The 25,501-nt window shown below is 42.4% G+C and overlaps 1 protein-coding gene across 1 annotated transcript; it reads left to right on the plus strand.

Annotated features, from left to right (window-relative positions):
- Positions 1-529: 529 nt before the first annotated feature.
- Positions 530-11,213, plus strand: VIM (vimentin). The gene is made up of 9 exons (XM_084620455.1): positions 530-1,176; positions 2,092-2,152; positions 6,957-7,052; positions 7,132-7,293; positions 7,882-8,007; positions 8,955-9,175; positions 9,282-9,325; positions 10,101-10,186; positions 10,851-11,213. The coding sequence occupies exons 1-9, from the start codon at positions 626-628 to the stop codon at positions 10,890-10,892; spliced, it is 1,389 nt and encodes a 462-aa protein (XP_084476581.1). The 5' UTR covers positions 530-625; the 3' UTR covers positions 10,893-11,213.
- Positions 11,214-25,501: the final 14,288 nt, after the last annotated feature.

Here is a 25,501-nt window from a genome sequence, read left to right on the forward strand (position 1 = left end):
ACACTGCCTCCTACTGACCCCGGATCCCCATCTCCTTCCCACCCCCATCCTGCCCCCTACTGACCCCCAAATCCTCTATCCTGCCCCCTAATGATCCCCTCCTGTTCTCCCCACCCTGCCTCCTGACCCCTTTCCGCCTCCTATTGACCCCGATTCCCCCCGCCGCCTACTGTCCCCCTTCTGCTCCCCCCACTCGCCTCCTATTGACCCCAATTCCCCCCGCCTCCTAATGACCCCCTCCTGATTCCCCCACCCCACCCCACCGCCTACTGACCCCCTGCTCCCCCGATCCCCACGCCCTGTCGCCTCATTCCGAGCCCCGGCAAACCGCTCCGTCCCTCCCCGGGCCCGGGAACCCTCCCCCCGCCGCCTTTGTGCGCACTGCCGCGCGGGCTGCGAGTGGGAGTGGAGAGACCCTCGCCCAGCCGGGCCCAGCCGGGCCCCGCCTCTCGCTGTGTGTGCAAGGCAGGGCCCGCCCGTCGGGCCGGGTTGGCTGAGGGCGTGGCGGGAGTATAAGTACCGCGGCGGGCAGCCGCCGTCGGTCTCCTTCGCCCCTCTCGCTCGAGCAGGAGTCTCCGGGACCCAGCACCCCTGGAATTACAAAGCGCCGGCCGCCGCCGCCGCCATGAGCACGACCGCAAGCAGCAAGAGCTCGTACCGCAGGATGTTCGGGGGCGGCAGCCGCCCCAGCACCTCGGGGAGCCGCTACATCACCTCCTCCAGCCGCTACTCGCTGGGCAGCGCCATCCGCCCCGGCAGCAGCCGCCTGGTCTCCTCCTCGCCCGGCGGCGGCTATGCCACCAAGTCCTCGGCCCTGCGGCTGCGGAGCAGCCTGCCCCCCGCGCGGCTCGGGCACGACACCGTGGACTTCTCGCTGGCCGATGCCATCAACACGGAGTTCAAGGCCAACCGCACCAACGAGAAGGTGGAGCTGCAGGAGCTGAACGACCGCTTCGCCAACTACATCGACACGGTGCGCTTCCTGGAGCAGCAGAACAAGATCCTGCTGGCCGAGCTGGAGCAGCTCAAGGGCAAGGGCACCTCCCGCCTGGGGGACCTCTATGAGGAGGAGATGCGGGCGCTCCGCCGGCAGGTGGACCAGCTCACCAACGACAAAGCCAGGGTGGAGGTGGAGAGGGACAACCTGGCCGACGACATCCTGCGGCTCAGGGAGAAGTGAGTGCCCCCGGGGGGGCGGATGGGTGGGGAGGGGGCGCCCTGGCTTCTACCCAAGGCCAAAGTGGGGAGCGAGGGGAACAATCTGCATCCCCAAAGTGCGAGACGCTCCCCCGCCCCTCCTGCGCCTAAAAACCGCTTAAAGTTGTGCTGGTGTCAGCCCCAACTAGCTGGCCATGGAAACTGAGCTTCAGAAGCGGGGAGGTGGAGGGAGTGCAAAACAGATCCAATCCACATGGATAACTAACTGGTGCGCACCCATAAGCTAATTTGCCTGGAGCCAAAACAAGGCTGATGTGTATATTAAAGGCTTTTCTAGTCCAAATTAAAGTTGAAGGCGCAGGCTTTTGTGGAAAACCATCTTGGGCGGCTACCATCTTGTAGGGGCATCTCAAACTTGGGTCTCTAGTATTTTGTTCAGTGTAGTGAAAAGACCAAGTAAAAAGTTAGCTTTGCCACTCTCTCATCTGATTTTTCAGTATCTACTGTTGTACTGTAGACCTTATCTCGAGGTTTTTGGTGGGTTTGAAAACTTTAGCTTGGCAAATCCACTTCTTAAATATTGCAACCTAACAGAATCTGAATTTAGCAAAAGATTATTTAAAACCAACCCAAATCTAGATCAGCCTCTTGTTGCTCATTAGCTGAATAAGCAGTAACAATTTTTTGGCACTGCTTGTGTTAGGCTATCTGTGGATTTCAGACTGCTGTAACAGCAGAAAGTCTCAAAGCCCAGTCATGCAAACTTAATAAAGAGGGCACAGACCAGAAAAATGTCGGAATGAGATGCCTTTTTGTCAGAGGCCCCATTTTCCCCCTCTGACTGGGTGTGGCTACCAGCTGGATTTGAACAGACTAGTGCTGATTTTTTCCCCAAGTTCATTATTTGTTTAATCAATATGCTACTATTTTCAGGTTGCAAGAAGAGATGATTCAGCGAGAAGAAGCTGAAAACACCCTGCAATCTTTCAGACAGGTTTGTAATCATTTCTGCATATTAAAATAAGGAGCACACTGAAAGTAAAGCCAAATGTGTAAAGTTGGCATAATGTACAAGTGAGATGTAGAGCCACCTAGTGGTAAAAAGCAACTGTAAAAGGTGCAAGACTTCTCTTAGTAACTCCAGGAAGTTGCTCTATTCAAGGGCGTTGCCATTCCTTGAGTCTAGACACTGATAAAATTGGAAACAGTTTACTTTTAAAGTATTATCTGGAGATTCTACAAAAACATATAGCAGATCTGACACTTTTGAATGTATTTGCAATGAGTAAATTGAAACAGAAATGTTGTCTTGCATGACTAGGTACAATGGCTAACACATCAGAGGTGAAACCTTAAAGCAGAGAATGGATAAGTGTAGAAATAAGACTCTAGATTTTTGTGGGGTTCTTTTTTAACAAGAATCCACCAGTCCTCATGTAGTAACTTGTTTTCTTTAGTGATGATGTAGCCTTAAGTAGGGAGGGGAACAGCTATTGTTTTGCTTTATCCAAGACTATCCTATTCTACAAAAGCACTCCAATGTGGAATCACTTTCTGATCCAATAAGGGTGAAAGGGAGCCATCTGTTCGCTTGGCTGAAGGGTATTAATGGTTTCTATGGGATTCACTATGGAATGCAGATACAGGCATTATGGCAAGCATGGTGGCTGCAGATTGAAATAATAGAACTCTTTGTATTGAAGAGTGGCTTGCTGCAGGCTGCATTCTTACTGAATGTGTAATGATGTAAGCTTATTTTAGAGAAATGTTTTTATAACATCAGTTATTTTAGATATGGCCCAGTCTTAAAATTCTTAGTACAGGACTCCATTATGGGAATTGACCGACTTAGCTATGCTGCTCTGAAATTCTTGCAAAATAAGAACTGCCTTAACACCTGAGAATTTTCCTGTTAAGGTTGTCTACTGATAGGTCAGACAATTTCTCTTTCTGGCTGCCTTCAGGTTTTAGAGGAGGGTCTGACCAGGGATCCTAGTTATCTGTGATAAACCCACAAAATTCTGATTTTTTTTTTAAAAAAACAAATCATTTTTTCTGTGATTAGGGAATTAAAGTTCAGCATTTCATTTTAGTAACTATATCTATATTAGTTGAACACAAGGTTTTTACTGATACTTACAATTTTTAAGCAAGTTTGAAGCCTACCAGTGCCATTGATCATTATTAAAATTAATAGAGTTGCAATTTGTATTTCTTATGCCAAATACTTCTGTTTTTTATACAGTAGAACCCCATTTATCCGAGCCTCCATTATCCAGCTCTGTATTAACTGAACCACCAGCCACCTGTGTCTCACTGCCCAAGTTCTCCCATCTTAAAACACGGGGTAGAAAGCTCTTTGCCAGGTCTCCTGATCATCAGAATTTTTTGATTCTGATCTGGCCCCGGTCACAATTAGATCTGATAAACAGAGTTTCACACACTCTTTTCACAATATGTAAAAACTAAATATTCTCTGTAAGAACACAAATTGTTTTTCCACAGCAAACAGATTTCTAGGATCCCTGGTCATGATCTCAAAAGTTAACAGCAATCAAGTCATAAGATGGTGTGTATACTGGATTTTTTCTTTAAAAGAAATTCTCAAAGAATAAATGAGAAACATTCAGTCATCTAAATTTTAATGTGAGTTGTAAATTAGACAGCTTACTTTTTAGTAAGAAACTAGGCTTCAGTTCATGTAAAAGTTTTGAGCTCTTCAGAGCATTTTACAGTGTTGGACTGCAACTTGGAAGACCTGGGTTCTATCCCAGCTCTGCTAGTAGCCTGCAGGTAATGTTGGACAACTCGCATCACCCATATGTGCCTCTGTTTCCCCATTTTACAGATGGGGGAGGGAAGTGTAAAGTGCTTTGAGATCTACTGATCACTATATTAAAAGCAACTATAGGTGTTCTTGCAACCTCAGCCTGTCTTTTCATTCATTAGAAACAAACCCAAAACTTTTAACTTGAGTTTGGACTTTTTGATATCTTAAAGAACTTGCCTCTCAAGACTTCTTTCAAAAGAGATTATCACTGTGGAAAGGCATTACTAGAATTCCTTTTATCTCCAGCCAGCTGGGCTCAGATGTGTCTTGGGGTCACAAAGTTGCTTAGTCTGGTATTCTAGAGTCCCTAGTGGATGTACGTCTAAATGACAACCAGAAGTTTGCCAATCCAGCTGAATTGTGCAACACGGTCCCAAGCCTTCCTCAAGACAAATAGCATGATCTCTTTATGTAAGAATGAAGGCATATTGAAAAATGGAGTTGCTTGCCTGAAATGTGGAAGATGCCAGGCATCATCTCAATGAATTTCAATTTCTTCTGTATTTAAAGAATATATTGTATGTTTCACAACATCAGGCTTGTCTTAACACATGTTGCGCTGGCTTGCCTAATAATGTAATTGACTTAAACTGGTGTAAAGTCCTGCATAGACACTCTTAAATGCACTTAACCTTGATCTAGTTCCACTGAGCTGAACTTGGCAAGGAATCTAGTTAAACTGGTTGAAGTCTGGTTTAATTTATTAAAAGCGTGCAAAGGGTCTTGTACTTAGCTGTGTTTTTAAAGGGACACAGTTCTCTTTCAAACTAATGTAACGGTCTAGACTGGGGGCAGTGGCAGCACTCCCAGCATGCACTCGCTCATATTCCTTGTTGTCAAACATTTTAGCATAATCCATAGACTGGATTACACTTAGCTGCCATATGCTAATAGTATAAATGATTGTATTCTAATAAACAGGTCACTCGGAAGTGATTTTTTTTTGGCTCTGATATCTCAATCCTTGCTGTAACTAGATACCCAGTACCACCATTAATATTAAAGAAAATGGGATACATGTACTGAACCTTTAAGATGTAAGGTGTCAGTAATACTTGATGCATAGAATTCAGTATTAAATACTTGTCAGAAATACAGGCACTAACCATAAATTTCACTGAAGACCTGTTAAGACTTAACTCACATTCAGTATGAGTGCCACTGTCTTGGGTCTGACTACAAATGACTTATGCACTTTAAGATAAGAAAACTGCAGGAAGCTTTAAAGATGCATGCATTTGAGGAATAAAAAAAGACCAATGAAGCATTGGCATGACAAATCTTTCCCTTGGTAAACGGATTGCAAAAGTTTGACATGCAAAACTAAATATATAGCTTGCTCTGGACTTTCCTTCTTGAGAAAACAGCCTGCATCTTCCTACCAGAGCACAGAAGTGTCATGCTATTTCAACCTTTAAGTATAGTTTCAGAGAACTGTAGGACACTATTTTTATGGCACTTAAAATTCCACATCAGAACAAGAAAATAACACTCACGTGGTAAGAGCTGTTCTTGAAGTAAGCAAATACGTTCACTTGCATTACATAGTTCAGCAGGTAACCGCTTCAGAATGAAAAGCTATTTGATGCATCTGTGTTCATCCATCATTTGGTAAAGCTTCAATGAATTGCTTGCTTTTGGGGCACAACTAGGTAGTGCATCAGTACAATGAATGAGTTACTGCAATGTATACCCAGCTAGTCTGGTACTAGGGAATATGTCTAATGAGCCCATGATGGCAAGACTGACCTCTTGGCTTAAATTCAGAGATGCATCTAAAAAATACAGACATATCCAGTCCTCTAAAATTGTTCTGTCCATCATTGAGTATGTTTAAATTAAAAAAGTCCTAATAAATATTCAGATCTATGCATGATCTAATTGCATATCTGGCTCCAACACACTACTTTGAAAACTTAGCCCTGATGCTAGGACTATGGGGCTTCTTAAATTCACTCAACATGACCTTCCAAACTGGTGAAAAGACTTTGATTACAAGTTGTGATTAAACTAACTTTAATGAATTGACTGAAGTTAACTATATTGCATTGTGCTCATGTAATAGAAGCACATGTAGGTAAGTTGGAACTCCTCCAACTAAAGCTTATCAAGTTAGTCCCTCTACTGTAGGCTGTTACAATGCTAATGCACCTGTTAGGACAATTTGAAGTTTATGGCAAGTCTTGAACTACAAGCATATCAGGTACCACTGGTTAAAATGGGTGGGGGGAATACTAACTGATGGCACATCTGGCATACAATTTAAGATTGAATATGTAAACAATCCCCTTAAATTCTATGAATCCTTGACAATCTACACAAGGTAGATAATTAATTTGTATAACAACCTTCTCCCAGAAAGAGTTGACCTTAAAAGCTCTTTAGCTCATGCACAATTAACCCATCAATGAATTCTTCCCTTCTGAGATAAAGCATGGTGCCAGCTGAGCACTACTAGTGCTACCTAGTCATGTGATGAGGACAGTATACAGTGACATTAAGTAGAAGGCGGGGAGGTGTTCTGATGGATAAAATATACCAATTTTTTTCTTAAGGATAGAATTGATAGAATTTTGGCCTGAGCTAGGATTTGTGTTGCCAGAGAATTTGGCAAGAAATTCCCTAACTTTTTGTTATCCTGACTCTCGTTATCTTCTGATGAAGAATGCATAACAAATACTTCAGGAAAAATCCAAATGCTTTTGAGTTGGACTGAAACGTGCTGCTTGATTTGATGTTGATGTATAAAATACACACACACCTACAGTTGACATGCAACTCTGTGCATGCCAGTACCCAATTTGCAAATAGATTTCCAATTCTTTCTGGCAACAGACTTTCAGATAGGTCACTCTGCTGCTTGACTTTGGATCAAACGAGCAGTAAACTTGCTTGTTACACTGATTCATTTCCCCCCCCCTTACTATTAGTATAGTGACCTTGCTAAATGATCTTTCCCTTTAATTAGGATGTTGACAATGCCTCTCTGGCACGTCTTGATCTTGAGCGCAAAGTTGAGTCCTTGCAAGAAGAGATTGTCTTCTTGAAGAAGCTTCATGATGAGGTAAGATGCATCTGCATTAGAATATTAATCTGTACGTTCTATCATAGAACAATACTTGACTGTCCACTCTTTTATTAAGGAAATCCGGGAACTGCAGGCCCAGATTCAGGAACAACACATCCAAATTGATGTAGACGTTGCTAAACCAGATCTCACTGCTGCCCTGCGTGATGTCCGTCAGCAGTATGAAAGTGTTGCTGCTAAGAATCTTCAGGAAGCTGAAGAATGGTACAAGTCCAAGGTAAGTGAATGGCTCTTATGTGACTATAAGGATATTTGGCTTAACTTTACTTTTTAGATATCCAGGATAGCTTTGCCATAATGCATAACTACTTACATCCAGGAGACAAGGCTTTATCTAACTTTCCCAAGTCAGGAAAACAGGTACAGCATGTCACAAATCTACAGTAGGCCCTGAGCCATAATACTGTGTCAAGAACCTAGATACTACATAGTTTAACTTCCTGTTTTGTCATCTTTCCTATTCTTTGCATAGTTAGAAGCATCCCGTGCACTGAGGGGTGGCTTGTGTACTGATGAGCTGGTAGAGGAAGGAATGGATGGGTAAAGATATAGTGCAACATACATTTTAGATCAAGAATAATGAACGCTAACTTTAGAATGTATGTATTTCATTTTAACCATCAAATTAGAGAATGAAGAGCTGTAACAGCATGGCACTAGTTTAGAGCCTCTGTTTCAAGTATTAAGATCTTTGTATGTGCAGTTTCTTAATCACCTCAATCCTCTTACTCCTGTGTTCCAGATAACCTTATGACAAATTTTTGTTAAAGTATTATACCAACTGTAAATCTGCGTTTTTCAACAGTTTGCAGACCTCTCTGAAGCTGCTACTAGGAACAATGATGCCCTCCGTCAGGCCAAACAGGAAGCTAATGAGTACCGCAGACAAATACAGTCCCTCACCTGTGAAGTTGATGCACTTAAAGGAACTGTAAGTGAAACATACCACTGCAGCTGTTACTACTTGTGCTGATATCTTGTCACATTACGTATATAACTAAATAATAAGATGGATGTGAATGGAGGTGACCTATCAAACAAGATTGCAGACTAATGTAAATATGGTGTGCTTCTAAAATAGAAGCTAAAGGGCCCTTTTGATTAACTTGCATCTTTCAGCTGTGTACTAGCTGGCTATTTACGGAATGGGAACTTGGTGACCCGTTTGACGCCTTTATTTTTAAAGCTGAAGTATTGAGCTGTGTATGTTCACAAGCTGAGTAACTGAAAGATTAATCCACTGTTAACTAATCTTACACTTTGCACCATGTTTACTCCTTGTTATATTTCCTTTTGAAAAACAAAAGACTTCAGATCTAATTTTAATATTTGTATATCGGTACCTCTGTAAAACAAAGCAAGAATTAAAGAATGGACCCATTTTTTCCCCTGTATAACTAAGGAAATCTTTAAGATTGTCAAACTCTACTTAATGTAGAAACTTCAGTAGCTAGGCACACTGTCAATGCTACAAATCTAGGTCTCTTTGAAAATAAACCATTGACCAGATTTGTACTACATGAAACTTGCTGGTGAGGTTTCTCAGGGGCTGCTCTTGTATTGAGACAAGGAACCTAGGGACAATACCACCAATTTCCACTCCGATGCAAGGTGGGCACTGTGGCCTTGCCTCTTCTGATATGTAAATGTTGCTGTTGGTTTGTCATTAAACACTACATTGCTCCCATAATTCCCCCATGAGAGGATGAAAGCTAACAAATGGCAGACATTAGTCCATGTGACCTTTTTTGAGCACCTTTCACTAGTGGTCAGGGTATTAAACTTCTATTATAGAATATATGGGTTTAAACCACCAATAGGTGAAGGCTGACAGCTACTAAACTGCAGCCAACACTTGACTTGAAAATTCTCTTGTAGAATGAGTCCCTGGAGCGCCAGATGCGTGAATTGGAGGACAACTTTGCTGTTGAAGCTGCTAACTACCAAGACACTATTACCCGTCTGCAGGAAGAAATTCAAAACATGAAGGAAGAAATGGCTCGCCATCTTCATGAGTACCAAGAACTGCTGAATGTCAAGATGGCTCTTGATATTGAGATTGCTACCTATAGAAAACTGTTGGAGGGAGAGGAGAGCAGGTAGATAAAACTAATGCAAATATGACCAGCAACTCTGAAGAGTAGCTGCTAAAGAATTACTAAATTCCAGAGACTAGCTTCACTAAACATGGATTCTCTTTTGCAGAATTACCATGCCTATTCCAACTTTTGCTTCCCTGAACCTGAGGGGTAAGTAGTATCTAATTTCTCATGAATAGTGTAGGAAGCTTCTTTGACAACTTGTATCCTTTTGCTGTGGTAAACTAATACTCTAAAGACAGTTTCCTTTTAGTCTGGTGTAATTGATTCAGGTTTTGATATCAGAACCCAGATGTTGCTTGTTTAACACCAGAGACCACTAGTTCAAATGTTGATATTTTAATTACTCTTTTAAGTTCAGGAAGAGATTCCTTGTAATAACTTCATAACAAAACTCTACAACCAGTATTTTGTGGCTAGTGATCTTGGATACCCAACTAAAGACCATTTAAAAGGGTTTTTCTGAATGCAGGAGCTTAATGCTCCCTGAAAATCAGGCCCTTTTGAGGTTCCAAAAGGATCCCCTGAAAATCAACACCCAGGATCATTAGCCACTTCCAGAACTCTTGCCTACATCAAAGCAAGATATCTGAATTAAAGAGTTAATTGTAGCCAGTTACTTGTCATTAAAACCTCAGACTGGAGCCCCTTAGAGTAGTTTCTGTAAGTGATCTGGATAGAGACCTCCTAAATAGTGTTTGAAAACTTACTTTGACAATGGGTGATCAGATTTAAGATATGACTAATTACAAAACATCTAGTAATTTTAGGATCTTAGTGTTGGTGCCTGGCACTTGTCAGCTATCAAGTACATCAGTCTTTCCTGTAAAGAATCTGTCCATTCTATCGTATGTGCAAAAGCAAATGTGTAACTTCAACTAGATCACTGAAGAATCATAACTGACTAATAATTTTACATCTGCAGAAACCAACATTGATTCCCACCCTATGGTTGACACCCACTCAAAGAGGACACTCTTAATTAAGACTGTTGAAACCAGAAATGGAGAGGTTGGTGCCTGTATCAGTTTCTTTTAGTGGAGGAGGAAGTAAAACAAATGACCAATATAGACAGAATGGTACTAGATAATAGCTAGTTGTGATGTACAGTGTTAATTTTTTACCAAACAGTGCATGCTTAACGTATGTTACCCAAGCTACAGTAGTGCTAACTCAGTATAGCAACATGCACTTGGGCTGAATATTTTGTACAGATCAGAATGTGCTAACTGCAACCTTCAACAAACTAGGCGCCTCTCTATGCAGGGATAGCAAAACATTCATAACCATGCTGTAAAGACACATCTAATCCAAGGCTGCTACTTCTGTTTCTAGATATTAGACCTAGAGAGATGGGTTAGCTAGTTCTGAAATATCATTCCTAAAAGCAACTTAGTTCTGCAATATGGCTAGCAAATAAGGTGCTTGTAAACAAAGTATATCTGATTTCCCCCATGCCTTTTTTGCTCACTCTTTTTCAACTTGGAATTTAATTGACCAATAGCTGACTTTTCCACAAGTGAGTGGCTATCATCAACTTCCACTATGGCATAGTGGAAGTTTTTATTAGCTGTGTTAATATACCAGAATAAATCTAGAAAACTAATTTTACAGTCAGATGTCTTGAGTATTGAAATTGCTCAGAATTAATGTAAGCTGCCTTATTCTTCAACAGGTTATCAATGAAACTTCCCAGCATCACGATGATCTGGAGTGAAAACCCTAGAGAAACTGCACCTTTCTCACTTGTGCAGTGAAAAGATTCTTACCAGCAAAATTTAAAGTCCCTGTCTTAAAGGAAGAAACAGCTTAAGTGCCTTTCTGCAGTTTTTCCAAAAGCGCAAGATTATTATGCTAGAGAATAGGTATTAGATCTTGCAAACTGACTCTCCCTGAAGGTTTAGATTTGACAATGGAGTCTAGTTTACAGATAGCAATATCTTGTGCTACAATACTGTTTAAGTTTCTGAATTCAATAACTGCTCTTTCCAGCACAGTATGAACAATTTCACTGCTTCAATAAATATTTGGAAAATGGCTTTCTAATGTGTGTGAATTTTGTTAAACTTTGATCACTTTTCCCCAGAAAGCATGGGAATAGCAACTTGGTGCTGAAAGTACCTAACCTGCACAACTCCAATTAATGACAGTTGCATGGAACTTAACATCAGCAAAAACACTTGGAAAAAACTTAAATTTGTACTCACTTCCTTAATTTTAGCTTGCTTCAAATTATACACAGGGGCACTGGACCACTCGCATTGAATTAAATGGACTACACAAACTGGCAGCTGCAAGTTGAACTGACATTATTTCTATCAAATTACTAACTAGCTATTTGTGAACATAATCAGTTAGTATTAGCCTTGTTTTCACAGGTGAGCATCCAAGTTCATGAGCTGTAGGTGCTTGGATTCAAAACCAGGCTATGGAATCATATCAAGTGACTATCTATAGAAATTTGCAGTTTAAAAAAAAATGTGAAAAGCTGCACCAATGCCTCTGCCTGGGTGTTTAGATGTACACATCACTCATCAGTGGCACCTAGAGCAAGGGCCTTTAACTATATTAAAAAAACAAAACAAAACTGACTCATGCCATCTTACAATTGGTAATCGCCATCCACAATAAGCCTGGAAGGGGGGAAACAAATCCTCTCAAAGTAAAGAACGAGCCCTAACACAACAATTGTGGGCTCATTGCGTCTTGACACTAGATAAAAATCACTAAGCTATGGCTGAAAATGAGACCATACAAAAATAGGTCAGCTGTAAAAATAGCCCACAATCAAACCATTTCCTCATGCACAAGTGAGGCTCTGTGCGTTTAATAACAGGTGAGTATAGGCTTTAGTAGCATGAAACAGAAAGTTATGCTTTTACTACTTTAGCTAAGGCAAGAGCCACAGTCAAGTGACTTACTGAACATCTTAAATCTGGGGCAGAGTTACACAAACTCTAAGTATTTTGCATCTGTACCTCACAGGATCAAATTTTATATAGGTTTAATGAACAAGTAGTGCTTGGGAGCTTATGCTGATGGAATGGCAGTAGTAGTTACATTTGAAATAGTTTACCATCCCTGTCAATACCCATGTCCTCTACAACTAAGGGTAGCCTATTTGTATAAGATTCTGTGTACTCCCCCTCCTATGGTGTATGGACCCATGCTTACAAGGATATACAACCACATATCAGCAATCGGAACAAGCTCAGTAATACTTAACTGGGGGTTTCCAAAGGAAGAGGTGAGCTCAACACTTACTTCCAGATATATAGTGCACAGGATAGTTTGTCTGCTGGGGGTGAAGCAGAATTTTGGCTGTAGGGTCATTGCCTCATATGTTGTAGAAGTGTATAGTTAAAGAGACAGGGTATTGCAGAAAGGGGATTGTCTAGGCAGTTGAATGCCACCCTGAAGAACTAGATTTTATCCCTACCTCTGCCTGTGTCATGCTAAGCAAGTCACTTAACTTTTCACAGATGGTCACTGGTTGTGTGTTTTCTAGTTGGTTGATGGGAGGCCTTGGGACTGAGGGGAAGTGGCTGGAGCATCTCTATTGTTAGGTCATAAGCATCTGGGAGAAGCATTCATGTAACTCAGTTGGGTACATTCCTGTCTGTGGGGCTTGTCTAAACTGGTAATTAATAGTGCTGCAATTTTCTTGCTTGGGGTGTGAAAAACACCCCCCTGAGCACAGCCAGTCACAGCACTGTAAAGCATCAGTGTAAACAGTGCCCCAGCCCTGGGAGCTATGCCTCTCGTTGAGGTGGCTTTTTAAGAGCCACACAAGGCATGTTAAAGCACTACCAGTGTGGACTGTCCCTAAGTGCAGCACCTGCCAGAGGTTTGTAGCTTGGCAACAGCACCATAGTGTGCAAGGGCTACAGGAGCTTGGTGAGACAGAGGGCTTAGCAGTCCCCATCACACATTCTAGAACTTAGTACATCTCACCAGCATTTTTCAGCCAGGTAAGCTGACCCAATAAGCCATGCTTTCTGCTTGTCCCCTCACTAAATGATGTTGAATGTAACTTGGATTCTCCAAAAATCCACGGTCTTCACCTGTAAGCAGAACTCCCTCCTGCTGCTTTATTTCTGCCTATAAGTTCCCTCTCTGGAAGATCTCACAGTCCCTTCATTAGCATTCGGTTCAGACTGCAAATGAGTATCCAGTGTGAACACCACAATACTCAGTATACTTGTAGTCAGACAGTAGGGTGACCAGATGTCCTGATTTTATAGGGACAGTCCCAATTTTGGGGTCTGTTTCTTATATAGGCTCCTATTACCCCCACCCTGTCCTGATTTTTCACATTTGCTGTCTGGTCACCATATCAGACAGCTAGATTAAACATCTCATGCCTGAAAGAAACCGGTTTCCCACCCTTCGGTGATCACCCTCAGTCACAGATCTTGAGAACATAACTTTCAGCATATATACATAACTCCTTACATACTATCCATCCATACATTTCACTATGATTATGAGGAGCAGTATGACACAGGCTCTCAGAAGACACTTTGCATGGCACCCTGAGGAATTAACATGTAGCTATCAGACCCAGGGGATCTGTATAGCTCTTATGCACCCCTGTGCCCTCTGCCAGTTAGCACAAAGATATCCCTGGGTCACACCTGCACAGAAGGGGGCTGAATTAAGGTTGAAGAGGCAACCTTAATCTGGCATTTCCTAACATTTGAGTGCTTGACTGCAACTTCAACATTATTTTAATGTAATTTTTTTTTGGATGTAATAGATTAACAAACCTTGTAGTGTCTGTTATTTTCTTCCTGTGCAGGGAATTATAGCCTATGATCAATTCACCTCTGGCCCTTTCCTTCATTAACGTTAAGTATTGCTCAATTTGTAGCATGCTTTCCAGACATCAAATCATTCTTGTCGTGCATTCCTAAAGCCTTTCCAACTCTTTACCATATTTTTAAAAGCGAGGACACTGAAGCTGAACACAGTATTCCAGCAGTTGGTGCACTGCTGATCTCACTGGACAGTGGTTACAAACAGGGAAAGAGTTCAATGAAAGGCAAAAAAGAGACATCCCTTGATCAGGGTAGAACAGGTGCCACAGTTAACCAGGAATTGTTTTTAAGCCTTTCATATTTTACTACTTTTGTCTAACAAATTACATCACACAAGGGTCAGAAAATGCAGGGACATGGCTGAAACGGTTCGTGGTGGTTAGAGGTGATGTAAGGTTATCCTTTGGTGACCTATGTATTATGCCCTACATAATTTCTACATATATAGAAACTTTCATCCAAGGATCTTACAAATCATCCAAATGTTTTACAAATATTAAACCTCACAAAATCCCCATGAGGGATGGACTATCCCAATTTTACAGCTGGGGAAACTGAGGCATAAATCAGTTATGTGACTTAGCCAAGGTCAGGCAACAGGCATGGAGCACAGCTTGAATAGAATCCAGATCTGCTGTGTCTCACCCCTCCACTTCAGAGAGATGATAATATTTCTTCCCTATAAGTAATACAAGCCTCAGAACATTTGCAAATACATTATTTGCTTTAGAAATTTGGATCACTACAGGATGAGTTAGAGTAAATCAAATAGTGATCAGTCTTGTTCAAACAATGTATTCCTAGGCAGTTGGACACTCTGTTCCCCAGTAGCTATTTTAATATTTCTTTCCAACACTATACAAAAAGAGGCCTTATGGTGAAATGACCCAAAGTACACAAATGGCTGGAAACCATAGGCTTCTTCATTTTGAGCATTAATATTATTGACTGTGAGCATGGATCACAAATTGTGGTGTTAGTGATCACTCAAAAAATCGTTAAATGATATGTCAGCAATGATCCAGAAATAAATTCTATATAGAATTTTGCTGAACCAATCACCCAGAATGCGATGGTAATTGGACCCAGTCTTTGAATAGGCTTTCCTTAGCAAAGGCAACCAGCATTTAACCCTAGTCACCACACAGGGACCATGTGAAGGGATGACTTTCTGTTGTGGCAGCCACTTGGCAATAGTTGACATTGTGCCCCCCAGTGGCACTGCTCAGCCAACGGAGACCACTTCATAGGTACTTTTAGAGCTTGCCCCAAGGCAGAACAAAGCCACAATCTCCAATAGCATCTCCACAGCTAAGGCATTACGGTGGGAAATATAGTTTTCTTATGAGGTTAGTTGTTGGATCAGCAGTAAGTAGCTTACTGCAGTTATATACTAACATCTTCCTGATCTGCCTAGATCAAACAGCATGAAGGTGACACAGCCATCGGCCACCCTCTTAGTACAGTGAGACTATTCAGGTAGATTTTGCTGTGGAATAATTTGCAGTATTCTTGCTCTTTCCCTGGGCAACTGGTTTTGTTTTATTTTTAAAGCAGGATTGAAAGCTCTATCCTGTAGTCCTCCTTTAAGCTTCAAGTAACACTGACCATAAAAGAGAAGGGATAAATCATATGATGCACTGATACCACTTCTTTTCATCTTGTTGCCAAAGAAATCAAAGACAATGGAAACTAATCAGCATGATATTTGGAGGTGGAAAAGCTGCATCTGAAATAAATTGTGAGGGAATGGTAGCTACCTGTGTATACTGTTACCATGTTAAGGGCAAGGCCCATCTTTCAAAGCAATGTCTACCTTTCACATTCCTTTCTACAGAGCATCAGTAATAGCCATCACCACCTGACTGTGGTGGGGGGGTGGGGAAGGAGTCAGGTTATCAAACCCCAGCCATCTAGAGTTGGGAGGCCATTTTCTAGTGTGTTTCTATGCACCATTACTGCTAAAAATGGCACCGAGTGTTAGCTTAACCCTTCCATTGCTGCCAGCTAGGTGCCTTGCTAGGGAAGGTGACATTACATTTCAGCTTTTTTGTAAAGGCCTAGCATACGTACATCAGCTAAGAAGGGGGAAAGGCTGCAAACTTGCTAATCATATCCACAAAACAATTTTACTGCACTCTATTTCTCTGTTTGCACAAGATCAGTTCATTCCTAGCACGTTTGTTAGTACAACTAATGTTCTGTCATAGCAAGCTGCTCTATTTCCACTCAACAAGGCAGAGTTAGTGGGTTTAAGGCTACAGAACATTACCACGTCTACAGAAAACAAAGCAAGTGAAAAGGGAACATGGTACACTTTGTATTCTGTGTTGTAACTGAAATCAATATATTTGAAAATGTAGAAAATCAGCCAAAAATATTTATAATAAATTTAAATGGCAATTCTATTCTTGTTTAACAGTGTGTTGTTTGACAGCCGTAGTTTAAACCTATGCTTCAGAGGAAGGTAAAAAAAAACCAAGGTCTCTGCCAAGCTGAACCAGGGGAAAATTCCTTCCTGACCCAAATATGGTGATCAGTGAGACCCTGGGCATGTGGGCAAGACCCACCAGGCAGATACCTGGGAAAGAATTCTCTGTAGCCACTAGCTCTCCCTTCAGAAATGACTGCTCACCCTTTTACTATTCATGACTGGAAGTTAATGAGACCCACCTTGCCTAAGAGAGTTAGTAGAATAGTGACGTGCTGGTGGCTGCTGGCTTCTTGTCTTTGCACAGAGGGCATCCCAGACCTCACTGACACCGAGTGTTGTGCTGGTCACCACCAGGTTAACTGGAAGAATTAAAATGAAACAATAGAAGCCACCTCCAAAGGTGGTGGGCTGCATGGCAAAAGCCTGAGCAAGAAATAAGGATTAGAGGGGTTTCCTCAGGACTGACTGAAAGTGCAGGGGCTGGGACATTGATTGGTAGACCTGTGTGTGTAAGAAAGAGAAAGCAAACAGAGAGCCAGGGAAAGCCAGAGAAGCAGTTATAAGGGTGTCTGAGAGGAAGCAGAGTGAGGGCTTCTTGAGGCACAGGTCTGGCTTGGACGTGAGGAGCAAGGAAACTGCCTCCTGTTGTACGTTCCCAGAGTCTGCAGGGAAAGAGGACTTTGTGTACATTCTTTGTAAACAAACAGGATTATACCAAATGCCTGACTCGTATTAGCAATTTCTCCTCAACCCAACAGGGCCCCAAATATTGGCTAAATGCCTGGGCCAAGGGGCAGGAGTAACTCTGCACCGCCATCCAGCGGCTGGTGTTTATTCCCCTTATAGAAGCAGAGGAAGCCGTTTTGCCACAGGTGCTAAAGTCTACTCACAGTCTCACAATCACACACAAGGTACCTACTTGTATAAATGTGGTAATAATGGCCCAAACCATGGAGCTCAGAAATCAGGCATGTTCCTTTGGGAAATACTAATGTCCACAATCACTGAATCACTGTCAAAGAACTTAAAAGTGTATACAAAAGAATCTGACACTCAAACGTCTATTGCACTAGTTCCAGAAATGTAGATCAGCTGCCCCCATGCAGTAGGCAGCATGTACTGCAAGACAGAACAAGTATGTACTACCTGCATCATGACAGGTTTCAGAGCCGTGTTAGTCTGTATTCGCAAAAAGAAAAGGAGTACTTGTGGTACTCAAATAAATCGGTTAGTCTCTAAGGTGCCACAAGTACTCCTTTTCTTTCTACCTGCATCAGCACACATACATCCTGAAACTGCTTGGCTTTCTGCCACAGGGATTGTTCTGTCATTCTCTTTTCTCTCTCTTCTTCGGGCTTATTTTGGCTGATGTCTGGTCTGGATCATGGGCATGTATTATAAATCTGAGGGTGAGTGTGAAGGGCCAGCTCCCCTCTGTACTGGATGCCAGGGTCTCGATCTCTCCTCACAGGAAGGAGGAAAGATGAGATGAGCTGCAAGCTGTGCCAGACAGAGACAGAGACATCCCCCCCATCAGTGCCCAGGACCATTACCCAAAAAGTGCTCTAGGTTTTAGGACCATCACTGGGAGATTCCTCACCCACCAACCACACTGGCACCTGCTCATGTTGCAAAAATCATAACTACCCCTCCTTCCAACCAGCCAAATTGAAGGCGAAAAAACCCACACAGCAGTTTGCCAGTTTCATCATATGGGGAAAATCCCTTCCAGGCCCTAACCCAGGTAATCAGACCAACAGCCAGCAATACCAGAGGTGACCACCTCCATGTCACAACCTTCTACATACTTGAAAACTATTATCATGTTCCCTCTCAGTCTTTACTTTTTTCCAGACTAAACAAACCCAGTTATTTCAATCTTCACTCGTAGGCCATGTTTTCTAGACTTTTAATAATTTTTGTTGCTCTTCTCTGGAATCTCTCCAATTTGTCCACATCTTTCCTGAAATGTGGCGCCCAGAGATGGACACAATACTCCAGTTGAGGCCTAATCAGAGTGGAAGAATTACTTCTCGTGTCTTGCTTACAACACTCCTGCTGATACATCCCAGAATGATGCTTGCTTTTTTTGCAACAGCGTTACACTGTTGACTCTTATTTCGCTTGTGGTCCACAATGACCCCCAGATCCCTTTCCGCAGTACTCCTTCCTAGGCAGTCATTTCCCATTTTGTACGTGTGCAACTGATTGTTCCTTCCTAAGTGGAGTACTTTGCATTTGTCCTTATTGAATTTCATCCTATTTACTTCGGTCCATTTCTCCAGTTTGTCCAGATCATTTTAATCCTATCCTCCAAAGCACTTGCAAACCCTCCCAGCTTGGTATCGTCCACAAACTTTATAAGTATACTCTGTATGCCATTATCTAAATAATTGATGAAGATATTGAACAGAACTGGACCCAGAACTGATCCCTGCAGGACCCCACTCGTTATGCCCTTCCAGCATGACTGTGAGCCACTGATAACTACTCTCTGGGAATGGTTTTCCAACCAGTTTTGCACCAACCTTAAAGTAGCTCCACCTAGGTTGCATTTCCCTAGTTTATTTATGAAATCATGCAGGACAGTATCAAAAGCTTCACTAAAATCAAGATATACCACATCTACCACTTTCCCCGTATCCACAAGGCTCGTTACCCTGTCAAAGAAAGCTATCAGGTTGGTTTGTCACAATTTGTTTTTGAGAAATCCATGCTGACTGTTACTTATCACTTTATTATCTTCTAGAGGTTTGCAAATTGATTGCTTAATTATTTGCTCCATTATCTTTCCGGGTACAGAAGTTAAGCTGACTAGTCTGTAATTCCCTGGGTTGTCCTTATTTCCCTTTTTATAGGTGGGCACTATATTTGCCCTTTTCCAGTCTTCTGGAATCTCTCCTGTCTTCCATGACTTCTCAGAGATAATCGCTAATGACTCAGATATCTTCTCAGTCAACTCCTTGAGTATTCTAGGATGCCTTTCATGAGGCCCTGGTGACTTGAAGACATCTAATTTGTCCAAGTAATTTTTAACTTGTTCTTTCCCTATTTTAGCCTCTTCTGATCCTACCTCATTTTCACTGGCAATCACTACGTTAGATGTCCAATCACCACCAACATTCTTGGTAAAAACTTTGAAACAAAGAAGTCATTAAGCACTTCTGCCATTTGCACATTATCTATTATTATTTCCCCCCCTCATTGAATAATGGGCCTACCCTGTCCTTGGTCTTCCTCTTGCTTCTAATGTATTTGTAGAATGTTTTCTTGTTACCCTAGTCTCTGGCTAGTTTGATCTCGTTTTGTGCCTTGGCCTTTCTAATTTTGTCCCTACATACTTGTGTTAGTTGTTTATATTCATCCTTTGTAATTTGACCTAGTTTCCACTTTTTGTAGGACTCTTTTTTGATTTTTAGATCATTGAAGATCTCCTGGTTAAGCAGGATGGTCTCTTGCCATACTTCCTATCTTTCCTACGCAGTGGGATAGTTTGCTCTTGTGCCCTTAATAATGTCTCTTTGAAAAACTGCCAACTGTCTTCTATTGTTTTTCCCCTTAGACTAGCTTCCCATGGGATCTTACCTACCAACTCCCTGAGTTTGCTAAAATCACCCTTCTTGAAATCCATTGTCTTTATTTTGTTATTCTCCCTCCTACCATTCCTTAGAATCATGAACTCTCTATCACTTCATGATCACTTTCACCCAGGCTGCCTTCCACTTTTAAATTCTCAGCCAGTTCCTCCCTATTTGTCAAAATTAAATTTAGAACAGCCTCTCCCCGGTAGCTGTCTCCACCTTCTGAAATAAAAAATTGTCTCCAATACATTCCAAGCTGAAGCAAAGGGAAATTAGTCTTTAGCACAGAAAGCTTGTGGCAGTGATAGGAACCCAGAGCTCTTGCTCCCAATCCAGAAACTTAATCACAAGATCATCCTCCTCTCTTACTGAAGCTCACATGGAGAGAGTCTTAGCGGCAAGAAAAAGGGGATTGCCCTAGGTGGCAACTTGCAGGGTTACCAAATTATCATCTGCAGGGAGTGGCAGCACCACATCACTCAGTCAGGGATATTTTCCTTGACCGGTTGGCTTAGGGGCCACCAAAAACATTTCCTTCCCTAGGTGGCAAAACACCTGGGGCCAGCCCTGCTCACACAGCCTGCTAAAGCTCATGTAGGCCCAGGTCCTACAGCAATTTATGCCTGTGCTTAACTCAAAACACATGGGACTATGCACATGCTTAAAGTTAAGCATCATTATAAGGCATAGAAGGACTGGGGTCTGAGATACGAGATTTCCCTGGCAAATTATGATCTTGGTGTATTTGATATCTATATGTAATATCCTTTCCAATAGCTTTGCTATAGAAATATAGTCAATTGTTTTACACTGAGGATAAAAAAATATCAAAAGATCCTCTTAAGATACTTTCCATATAACAATTCCTTCCTAAATATAAAATCTTAGGTTATTAAGGTGAAATCATTTGAAATATCAAATGCTTTGCTGTTGTTTTTCCATTGTGCTGAGTGTGAACAGTGGCCTCTCTTGTCCGTTTGACTCCAAACAGAGAGTGAATGGTCCCAAAGCACTAGCACACCCTATTATACCTAGAGAGGGAAATAATGAAATGTTTTAAAACTACATCGCCTGACACTTTGTTTAAAACACTGATCACATTTCAATTAATGGAATAGGGTTAGGGTTTTTAAAAACGTGCATTGTGTAAGTTTGAGGTGGAATTTTCCAAAGCTCTTAAGTGTTGGCCAGACCGGGAGCTTTTCTCATTGACTGTGATGGGAGTAGGGTTTGATCAATGCCGAAAGCTTTCGAAAATCCCAACCTTGGAGTTCTAGTGAGTGGCACAGTACAATTTTTTCTTTTCTCAATATTTGCCTGGGGCTTTATAAAGCAAGAAGCTTCTCTGATACCTTCTAAATTTAACTCCCAACATTTAAGTCTTTGTTGATCCTGTGGCACATATTAGAACCAAAATAATAAGATCTATTATGTACTGGAAATACAAAAGGCTCAAATGGCTGATGTAGATTGCTGTAAAGGACTGATCAGTAGAGCCCTGCAAATCTGCGGATATCCGCTTTATATCTGCGGATTCAGATATCTGCGGACCATGTTTGTGGATCGGGATTGGACGCATATACAAATTTTGTATCCGCACAGGGTTGTACTGATCAGTCAGATGCTGAGCACCTGCAATTCTTGTAGATTTCAATGGGAGATCTGGGAATGCAGCACTTCTCTTCCCAGATTCAAATCCTAATAACTGAAGAATTCAGTCTGTAATTAAGCTTGTAGACCACTAGATGTTACTGTTTCTGTACATGCAATATAGCTTGGTTAGCACCACTTTGCACTGGAAATCAGGCAGTTATTCTGTACCAACTGAAATACATGCATGGCTACATCCACAAAGGTATGTAGGTGTGGTAATGCTGAGTGTTGCCACACCTAACTTTTAGATATCCAGAAAATCACTGGGATTCACAAAGCCTGAGTTCAGTGCCTAGGGCTCCCCATACAATGAATGGGGAGAGATAGGCACCTGCGAATAGGATTCATGGAACCCAGCAGGGTCAGCGGCTTATCTTCTAAGCTAGCCAATGGAAGATGCCAAGTCAAAGGGAAGTGGGGGTATGCTAAACCCTTATCCTCTCTTGGAGATAGGCTCCTCCTTCTGCTTGGGGTCTCAGCTGCTGTCTTGAAGGTAGGTGCCTCTCTTACCTTAGCAAGAAGAAGAAGCAGCAGCAGCTGCCACTCCCTCATCTCTTTTAGCCCAGGTGTTAGGGTATTCACCTGGGTTGTGGAACTCCCCCCTCCTTGAATTCTGCATGCAGATGTGGTTTCCCCCTCTCAAAAAAGATATATTGAAATTGGAAAAGGTTCAGAAAAGAGCAAAAAAATTATTAGGGGTATGGAACAGCTTCCATATGAGGAGTGATTAATAAGACTGGGACCTTTTATCTTGGAAAAGAGACGATTAAGGGGGGATTTGATAGAGGTCTATAAAATCATGAGGAGAAAGTAAATAAGGAAGTGTTATTTATTCCTTCTCATAACACAAGAACTGGGATCACCAAATGAAATTAATCGGCAGAAGGTTAAAAACAAACAAAAAGAAGTATTTTTTCAAACAATGCACATTCAACCTGTGGAACTCCTTGCCAGGGGATGTTGTGAAGGCCAAGATTATAACAGGGTCTAGTTCTAAAAAAGAACTAGATACATTCATGTAGAATAGGTCCATCAATGGCTATTAGCCAGGATTGGCAGGGATGGTGTCCCTAGCCTCTGTTTGCGAGAAGCTGGGAATGGGCAACAGTGGATGGATCATTTGATGAGTACCTGTTCTGTTCATTCCCTCTGGGGGGACCTGGCATTGGCCACTGTCGGAAGACAGGATACTGGGCTAGATAAACCTTTGGTCTGACCCAGTATGGACATTCTTATGTTCTCTACCTGAGGGGAAACAGGATTTTAATTGGGCTCCGCCACCTTTCGGGAGAGTGCCCTAACCACTGGTCATTGCGATATTCTGCTGAGGGGCTCCCTCAGTCTCTTCTTTTGAAGCTAAATAATCATGAGTCACCATGTCAGGACAAAAAGGGAGAAAAGTGAGTACGGGTGGTGGTGGTGAAAGCCCTTAAAAAGGAAGCTTGAAATGGAAGTTTCTATCCAGAAACTGACGGGCAGCCTCTAAGCAGGAAGCTGTCTGTGAAAGGCTGGATCCCTTCTCTGACAGGGGGCATGCTGGGAAACTGTTCTGAGGTACCAGGTCACTCATATTAGAAAAAGGAATGTGTCTGATAAGTGCAAAGCTGGGGGTTGCATCTTCATGTCTATTTTCTGTGTACCCTGTCGGTGTTTATTTCCACTCACTCGTTCAGCTTGGAATCGGTGGTTTTTCTATTCAACTTTTTGTTGATGTTCACCCCAAGCAGGTCTCCAGGGTGCAGAGTGTGTGGAGTGTGTGTGTGTGCCAAAGTTAACTGATAACTGGGGGCTGTTTTCATCCTGTTGGGGGTGATGAACCAGAGGGGAAAAGTCAGAGCGTCTGGTAGTTAAGAACTCAGGGGAGACAGATCTGGGGAGACTTGGAACCGGAAGGGAGTGTTGGGGCCACCCTGCAAGGAATGACTAGGCTGGTGAGAGCCTGGGTGAGACTTTATGTTTGAGGGTTGGCTACTGGTGTAGGGCTGTGAGCCAGAGCAGCATAGCATTAGGGCAGAGGCAGCAACAGAAACACAGGTGTCCAGGGAACTTTTACTGCAAAAACATAGGCGCCAAGTGATTTTAGGCACCGACAGATTTTGGGGGCAGGGAACAAGGGGTTTTGTGAACCCATGGGGCCTGGTTCTGGGATTTAGACACTTAAAGTGGCACTTTTTGTACATCTGGCCCTTACTGTTTACAGTTCAGTTAGCATTGTTCCAAAAGGAATAACTTTGGAATGTTTAGCACAATGACAGTTACATTACCAGCCTTCTGCTCAGGGAACGCATACCGAAGACCAAGTACTAAAGGAAATGAAAAGGCAACTGAGGGTGCGGCTCCCATTGAGCTGGGAGGTGTGATTTCCAGCTTGCGTAGATGTACCCGCGCTAGCCATACTCAAGCTAGCCTGCTAAAAATAGCTGTGTAACATGGGTAGTGGCTCAGGTTAACTGCTCACGTACTCACTCACCCAGACTCCCTGGGTATGTACTCAGGCAACTAACCTGAGCTGCCTCCCAGGCTACCCCAGATGCACTGCTCTTTTATGCATGCTAGCTCAAGCAGAGCTAGTGCGGGTACATCTACGCACACTGGGCATCACACCTCCCAGCTCAAATGTAGCCACACCCTTAGCCTAATAAAACCAGTGATGCTGGGATTCAGCTATCTGCATCTAAACATGTAAAATGCAAAGCAATTGCTTCATCTCTTTCTCAATAGCTTTTTAAAACAGCTTGTTCTCGAACAAAGAGCTGCCACTGTTGATTTAATCTTAACACAGGAGTTTGGTCATGAAGTAATTATAGGTGAGCCAGTAACAAATAGTCACCACCATATAAACAAGTCCATAATCCATAAGGGAGGAAAGATACTGAAAACTAGCATGGCGACACTAACCTTCAGAAAGAGGAATTAAAAATAAAGGCTAGTCAAACACAACATGAAATCAAAAGTGAGGGAAGCAGACAAGAGAGGAAGCAGGAAGGGCAAATAAAAAGCCAGGATAGTTAAACTGAAAGGCGTAAGAAGTATTTGGGCCAGACAAATGTAGAAATCCAGGTCATGTGAGAGAATGGCCAGTGGATCCATGCAGCCATGTGATTAACTCCACCCTGCCCACACTGTTCCAATATTCCAACCCCACGGCAGCTTGGGCTCAATGAACCTCCACACAGCTATTCTCTATGGTGTGAAGCGGTGCAGACCTCCCCTCTTCGGTTTCAATAATCCTGCCTCACCCTCCTTTCCCCACCCGCAAGCACACAATTCCAGAGATGAGGGCAAGGTCAGATTTTGCACTTCTGGAGGTAGGAACGCCAACCAGAGTGATGGAACATTCCTTGGTTTCTGTTCTTTGACTCCTTCATGGCCTACCGCTTAGTTTCTCTGTGCTTCAGTTCCCATCTTTAAAATGAGGATTATAGACATATACCCCCCTACACACAGGGGTGTTGTAAGACTATGTGAGTTGCTATAGCAATAGGGACCATTTAAGTACCTTACACCAAATTTTTGCCCCCTCCACACAAATTCCAGTTTCTTCTCTGCTTCTGTGATATTTATCAACCTAATGCACAGTTGGTTGGTCTCTGAACAGCTCAACAGTTCAGAATGAGCAATCTGAATCACAAGCAAAGAAAACACAAAGCAAAGGGCAAGGAGAAAGTTTTATAATTGTGATCAGCCTGTCTTCTCAGCATTTAATTTAAACCAGAACTCCGTTTCTTAGTGCCTGTAGCAATCATCCTGCTCAAGGAAATGAAAATATACTTAGTAAGCTAATACATGTGAATCTGTTTGGGGAGATATTTATTTATGAGCCTGGCACTTCAGGGTG

Source organism: Lepidochelys olivacea (assembly GCF_965140295.1).
Source record: "Lepidochelys olivacea isolate rLepOli2 genome assembly, chromosome: 2".
NCBI classification, from domain to species: Eukaryota; Metazoa; Chordata; order Testudines; family Cheloniidae; genus Lepidochelys; species Lepidochelys olivacea.